The sequence below is a fragment of the Lycium ferocissimum genome, chromosome 3 (assembly GCF_029784015.1).
Source record: "Lycium ferocissimum isolate CSIRO_LF1 chromosome 3, AGI_CSIRO_Lferr_CH_V1, whole genome shotgun sequence".
Classification (NCBI taxonomy): domain Eukaryota; kingdom Viridiplantae; phylum Streptophyta; class Magnoliopsida; order Solanales; family Solanaceae; genus Lycium; species Lycium ferocissimum.
The window spans coordinates 51,338,763-51,346,062 of record NC_081344.1 but is presented as its reverse complement, the minus strand read 5'-3'; the positions used below and the strand labels follow the sequence as shown (position 1 = coordinate 51,346,062).

The 7,300-nt window shown below is 39.6% G+C and overlaps 1 protein-coding gene across 1 annotated transcript; it reads left to right on the top strand.

Moving 5' to 3' along the window:
• Positions 1 to 2,979: 2,979 nt before the first annotated feature.
• On the top strand, positions 2,980 to 3,411 carry LOC132048903 (uncharacterized). Its single transcript, XM_059439587.1, has one exon. The coding sequence runs from the start codon at positions 2,980 to 2,982 to the stop codon at positions 3,409 to 3,411; it is 432 nt and encodes a 143-aa protein (XP_059295570.1).
• The last annotated feature ends 3,889 nt before the right edge of the window (positions 3,412 to 7,300 follow it).

Genomic DNA, 7,300 nt, shown 5'->3' with positions numbered 1-7,300 from the left:
CATAAGGATCAATGTTTTGTCATCACCAAAATAAGAATGACAAGGAGCAAGTGCGATTCATAAACATGCTCGGATTGCGAGAATAGAGTTTTCTCGAGGCTCGTATCATAGCCTACTTTAACTAAGGCATGCCAAAAAGAAAGGTTGCTTCGCATACCTCGAAACGCTCTCGATATGATCCAACTCAAGCTAAATCCAACCTATGATTCGGGCTGCCCGATCTATAAACAAGCCATAAAATGCCAAACATTAGCTAAAGACTTTTTGGGCATTAAATTCCAATTTCGCCCTTAATTCCACGAGAAATTTGGGCAGCATTTCTCCGTAAATAGGCCACCCGAAATTTAACTCGGCCATATCAATCAACAACAACAACAACAACCAACCTAGCAACATTAATAATCAATCCGAAAGGTAATACAACATTACTAGCTCTCTTTTCCATCATTCAACAATCTTTCATAAATTCAATTCGACGACTTACATTCAAGCCAACGTCGATACTTATACATTCAAATATTAACCCGAACCCATACCAACAATATTTAAAGACATTCTAAGCAATTCATACAATATTTCAACAACCCAAATTTTTCTCAATTCGGCCCGAATTCAGCCCCCAACCAGAGACACCACCTATATCTTGTTCTTCATTTCCAAACCATGATTTGCATCCAAAAATTCACATTCTAACAGTGCTATTCTCATCAATATACAATTCATATTAAATGCACAATAGTCTCCAAATCAATCCGCAACAACTACAACATCAATTTGAGTCATTCAACATTCATTTCCAACATAGAATTCATAACGACGACGAATAAAACATTAAGCGATATCAATTCGTTCATTGTCATATAATGTGACCCATTTTCGGCTAGCACACCAACATACACATATGGATAATTCTCATTCATTTCTTCCCTTAACAATGATCATAACATACTAACTAAACTCAATTCATGGCTTGAATACAACACAACACACACACACACACACGGCTAACACACCACACACACAACTCACTTCCAACATGCCATATTTCATGATATCCATCCATTATAACATACTACAACAAGCATACAACCTTTATAACATACAAAACATAATCAAATCTTACCTTTTCTCTTCAATTTCCCAATAGCCTAGGGTTTCCAAAGATGAAAAATAATGGATTGATCGCTCCAACGACACCTCCACGCTACTTAGGGACCTCAATATAGTGGGTTTGCATCAATGGAAAAATTTTGGAAGAGCTAGAAATGGGGTTGGTTTTTCTTCACCTTGGCCGAGAGCCTCCTTCGAGGTGTTCTTCACTCTTCATTTTTTTTTCTAAGTGTTAAATGAATGAAGTGAACTAGTGGTGGTCATCTTTTAACATCTTATGAAGTGTACAATTCCCTTGGCCCACATTAATGTGTTGTTCCAATTAAAATTGAACACAATTTGTGTGGGCCATTCACCCCACTTACACGGCTAGCCATGGAAATGGATGATTTTTTTCAACTTCCAATTTTATCACTTTTGGTCCCAAATTTTCCTAATTGTTCCATGCCAACAAATTCATGCACAACTTATATCTCAAAATAAAACCGAAGGTCAAAAATCCCGACTTTGCATCCCGAACTAGTTTTGTCCTTAACTTATCATAATTAATCCGGATTGTTCCAATGTACAAAAAATACGGGTTCTAACACTACCTTCCAAGGAGGTAGCAATCCGGAAGAGTTCCTTAAATGGAAATTGCAAAGTGAGCACATCTTCCTCACAAACACTGTGTCCGAGGCAGTAAAGGCAAATTGCCCTCACTCAATTTGAGGGTTACGCTTCTACTTGGTGGGAATCTAAGAAGTTACAAAGAGCTCAACAACACATCTATGATCTCCCAACTTGGAACGACTTGATTTAGCTTATGGAGACAAGGTGGCTTCCACCCACATACCACCAAGATGCACTCAAAAGGTTGTACATGTTGAAGCAAGGGTTGAAAAGTGTGGAAGCGTACTTTGATGAGTTTGAGGATTTGCGGATGAAGTCCAAGATAGAAGAGCATGAAGAGTACATTATTATAAGGTTTATAGCCAACTTCAATCGAGACATCTCTAAACCGATGAGGCTCAAAACCTATAATAGTCTTGAAGAGGCATTCCATGACGCATCCAAGGTTGAGGCGGATCTAAAAGAAGAGAGGTCCTACAAAGACAAAAGCAAATCGTCTTCAACTTGGAACAAAGGCAAAGAAAAGTGGAAAACTTCCACTTGGGATAATCCCAAGAGCAGCACTCTAGCACTTTAAGCCAAATTCGATTACAAAGCCAATGGTGATGACAAAGCTAAATGTGGTAACAATTCTAACACCAACTATAACCGACCTTCTACCATTCAATGCTTTAAATGCCAAGGGAGAGGGCACATTACGAGTGAGTGTCCCAACCGGAGGACTATCACAATAGTGAGGTATGGGTATCGAACCGATGATGAACATGAGGGCGGGGATGGTCATGAAGAAGAGGGAGAAAGAAGTGAGTGTGAGGGTGATTCCGATGAAGAGGTTGAGATAAGGTATGAAGAAGCCTTGAATCATGCTATTGTGGCTAGAAGAGCCATGGGGGCTCTAGCTAGGGAAGAGAGTGACCAAAGGGAGAACTTGTTTCATACACGGTGCAAAATTATGGATAAGGTGTGCTCATTAATCATTGATGGTGGGAGTTGCATGAATGCCGTTAGTTAATTTTTAGTTGAAAGTATGAAATTCCCCACCCGCAAGCACACTAATCCCTATAAACTCCAATGGTTTAATGAATGTGGTAAAATGAGGGTCAACAAGCAAGCCATTATCAAATTTAGCATTGGCAAGTACCAAGATAAGATTTTGTGTGATGTGGTACCCATGCAATCTTGCCATCTATTGCTTGGAAGACAAGGCAATTTTATGTTGATGCCCAACATAGTGCGAGAACTAATAAGTACTCATTTATGGTCAAGGGGAAAAAGTACATTCTTAACCCACTAACCCCTTACCAAGTGAGTGAGGATTATAGAGTGATGAGGGAGCTTCAGGAAAAGTATCAAAGGGAAGAAAAGGAGAAGAGTGAGAAGGAGACTTTGTTGGTCATAAGTGGAGAAGGAACATCTCAAGATGGTTCCATGAAATGTTTGTTGGCCAAACCAAGTAATTGCTTGAAAGGAGTTGACGAGAGACACTTCATGGTGTGTCTTGTCAACAAGGATCTTCTCTTAAATTCTAATCAAGCTACTAGCACTTTGCCTAGTAGTATGTCTTCTCTTTTGCAGGAATATGAAGCCTTGTTCCCGGCGGAAATGCCCGATGGATTACCTCTCTTGAGGGGTATTGAGCACCAAATCGACTTTGCGCCGGGTTCCCAAATTCCCAACAAATCGGCTTAAAGGAGCAACCCGGAAGAAACAAAAGAATTACAAAGGCAAGTGGATGAACTTCTTAAAAAGGGGCTAGTGAAGGAGAGTCTTAGCCCGTGTGCCGTTCCGGTGATTCTTGTTCTAAAGAAAGATGGCACTTGGAGGATGTGCATTGATTGTAGGGCTGTCAACAAAATCACGGTAAAGTATCGCCATCCCATTCCGAGGCTTGGTGACATGTTGGATGAGCTTTGTGGCTCAATGTGTTTTCAAAGATTGATCTTAGAAGTGGCTATCACCAAATACGAATGAATCCCGGTGATGAATGGAAAACGACCTTCAAATCTAATTTTGGCCTGTATGAGTGGCTTGTCATGCCATTCGGACTAACCAACGCACCTAGGACATTTATGAGGTTGATGAACCATGTCTTGAAACACTTTATCAACAAGTTTGTGGTTGTTTATTTTGATGACATCCTTGTGTATAGCAAATCAATTGAGGAGCATGTAGGCCATTTGAGAAAAGTATTTGATGTCTTGTTGCGTGAGAAGTTGTTTGCTAATATCAAGAAATATGCTTTTTGTGTTGATAAAGTAGTGTTCTTGGGTTTTGTGGTGAGTGCAAATGGTGTGGAGGTTGACGAAGAAAAAGTGGAGTCTATTAAAACTTGGCCAACTCCTAAAAATGCAACCGATGTGAGGAGTTTTCATGGGTTGGCAAGTTTCTATAGAAGTTTCGTAAAGGGGTTTAGTACAATTGCCTCTCCCTTGACCGAATTGATCAAGAAAGATATTCCTTTTGTTTGGGGAGATGAGCAAGAGAAGGCATTTCAAGAATTGAAATCCATGTTGAGTTCGTCACCATTGTTACAATTACTCAATTTTGAGAAAACTTTTGAAGTTGAGTGTGATGCTTTCGGGGTTGGCATAGGTGGAGTATTGATGCAAGAAGGCAAGCCATTGGCTTACTTTAGTGAAAAGCTAAAAGGGGCATCATTGAACTACTCTACTTATGACAAGGAGTTGTATGCACTTGTGAGGGTCTTGACCCATTGGCAACATTATTTGTGGCATAAGGAGTTTGTGATACAATCGGATCACGAATCCTTGAAACATTTGAAGAGCCAATCCAAGCTCAACAAGAAGCATGCGAAATGGGTAGAATTGATTGAAGCTTTCCCTTATGTGATCCATTACAAAAAAGGGAAGGACAATGAGGTGGCGGATGCATTATCTAGAAGGTATGTCTTGCTAAACACTATGACTTCTAGGTGTCACGACCCAACCTAGGCCATGACAAATGACCGGGCTTACCCCGTTTGAGAACTCAACCTTTGCTACTTACACTCGAAATTGGCGATCAATAGATTTTTTTTTTGTCTGAAATTCTAGATAAAATACTAAAGTCGATATATAACTCAAAACGTCTTAAAACGTACTGACATATATACATATACATAAATATATACATGGCATAGGACAAGGCGGGCCGAAGAGGCTACCGCTACCTCCGTACAACAATATAGTGACTGATAGAACCGAATAGTACCCATAATACCCACGCTGTTCGCAGACTTCTAGCAGTATGACTTGCAGAATATGTACATAAAATTATACCAAAATAGGAACAGCCTCCGGAACAAGTGGAGTTGTCCGACTCCTAGTGCTGAGTTCCCCCTAAGTAGCTGGATCGCCGAGTCGCGTCCCTGGACCTGTGGGCATGAAACACAGCCCCCGAAGAAAGGGGTCGCATACGGAATATGTACTGAATATGTAAAGCGAAAATAGGTAGTAACCGTCGCGTAATTTAGGAAAGAAGAAATCATAACCAACCCGATATCTGCAGCCTTCGCAGCAAAACAACATAAATAAATACACAAAGTCCCAAAACCGGCTTTAAGTAAATAATCACAATCCAACTAACATTCTCAGAGTAAGTAATGTAATCTAGAACATCTCTTTTAAAGGAGTAATACAATACATCACACGCGCCGCTTCCGGCAAAAATAATGATAGCCCCTTCGGGCAGCCCCTTCGGGCAGCCGCTTCCGGCTCGATATCAAGAATGGCCCCTTCGGGAAGCCGCTTCCCGCTCAATATCAATCAATGGCCCCTTCGGGCCGGTTGTTTTGAATCGATATAATAATGGCCCGCCGGGCATGTATGCAAATATGCAAATGCATGGAAATCCTTTAAAAAAAAAATCCATAACATAAACTAAGGCCATGTTGTACATAGCACACTCAGACATAAGCTGAGGCCATAGCGCACTCAGGCGTAAGCTGAGGCCACAGCTCACTCAGGCACCAGCCGAGGCCATATATCATATAGCGCACTTAGTCACGTCATGAAATCATCCAATCATTTAGAAAAGTTTAAATAGTAAAATCTCACACCCCCATCGGAGTGGTTTTGAAAATTGACTTTATGTTTTCTTTATTTAAAAAGAACAACTTTCTTGAAATCATTAATAAACCACAAACCCGTTTAAAGAAAATCCGAGTTAGCATAAAAAGATTAGCAACCATATGCACATGCAAAGTAGTGAGAATTAAATGCCTTTCAAATATCGTTATGAACCTCATTCGTTATAAAACCTCTACGACCATTTTTAAGCAATTTTAGACCATCTACAGAAGTTAGGAGCATTAGCTAACCGTTTCCTTTAACTATCGTATGGAAATAAGTCAAATGGAGCCATACAAAAGTCTCGGGACTTGTGGGCCCACCTCGGATCAAGTCGGGGTGGCGGACGTGAACGACGAACATTAGACTTTATGAAGTCACTTACGAGAGCTTTAGGACGATTAAGTTCCAGTTGTGAAAATTATCGATGCTTAGGCTATTCTTTCAACAAAACAAGAAAAACATAATTCAATTCTATTGAATGGAAAAGGGCCAAAATGAAGCTCGGATTCCGAGGAGTAGAGTCGTCCCCAAAGCTCGTGTCTTAGCCTAACATACCTAGGACATGCCAAGAGAAGGAAAGAGCAAGCTTTACATACCTTATTCACGTCTTACGCTCGTCCGAGCTCAACTCTTGTTTCTACCAAAATCTACAATTGGTCATAATTACCAAATGTGAGTTACAAGCTTTTGAGAATTCAAGTTTAAATCCATATTTGCCTACCGAAACTTCGGCAGCATTTCCCCTATAAATTCAACATCCCCGAGAATTAACCCGGCCATAATTATCAACAACAACACCCACAACAATACCAACAACACAACAACAATCACTACAAATCACAATATAACACAACTAATCTTCTTTCCAACATAATACTATAGCTTCCATTCCGACTTCACCTTTCCAACTTCATGTCAACATTCTCATATCTATTTACTAATCCAAAACCATTCAAATACAATTCGGAAATATTTCATATCATTTCTGCAAAATATTCACAAGATATACAAACTTTCCACCAAAGCCGTAATGCATCCAAAACTTTTAATCTTTTACATATTCATAGTATGTTTCCATCTTCCAATTTCATCAACAATCATCATAATTTGCTTCTTAACAATTTCATTTCCATGTTAACATAAAACTAGAATAAAATCATATAATTCCCTACAACAACCTAACAATGGATTTTTCATGCCAACTTAAACCATTCTCCTTTCACATTTACTCCACAAGAACACAACAACACAATTAATACACTAAATGAATTCAATCCATCTCCTTCACTTTATAGCACCCCACGGCCATAACACACACACACACACACACGGCTTGTACACTACACATAACAATTCCATAATTTTCATGCAACTCTAATCACTATAACACATATACCCATTCCATAACACAAAAACATAGAATTCTTACCTTTTTCTTCAAATTCCAACTTGTCGCAAACGTGGTCTTTTCGCTAAACTAATTATACCACGTCGAAGAGCGTCTTGAA

Excerpts from the sequence above, each read along its gene's own strand:
- LOC132048903 (XM_059439587.1), top strand. The coding sequence starts at position 2,980 with ATGGTCAAGGGGAAAAAGTACATTCTTAACCCACTAACCCCTTACCAA.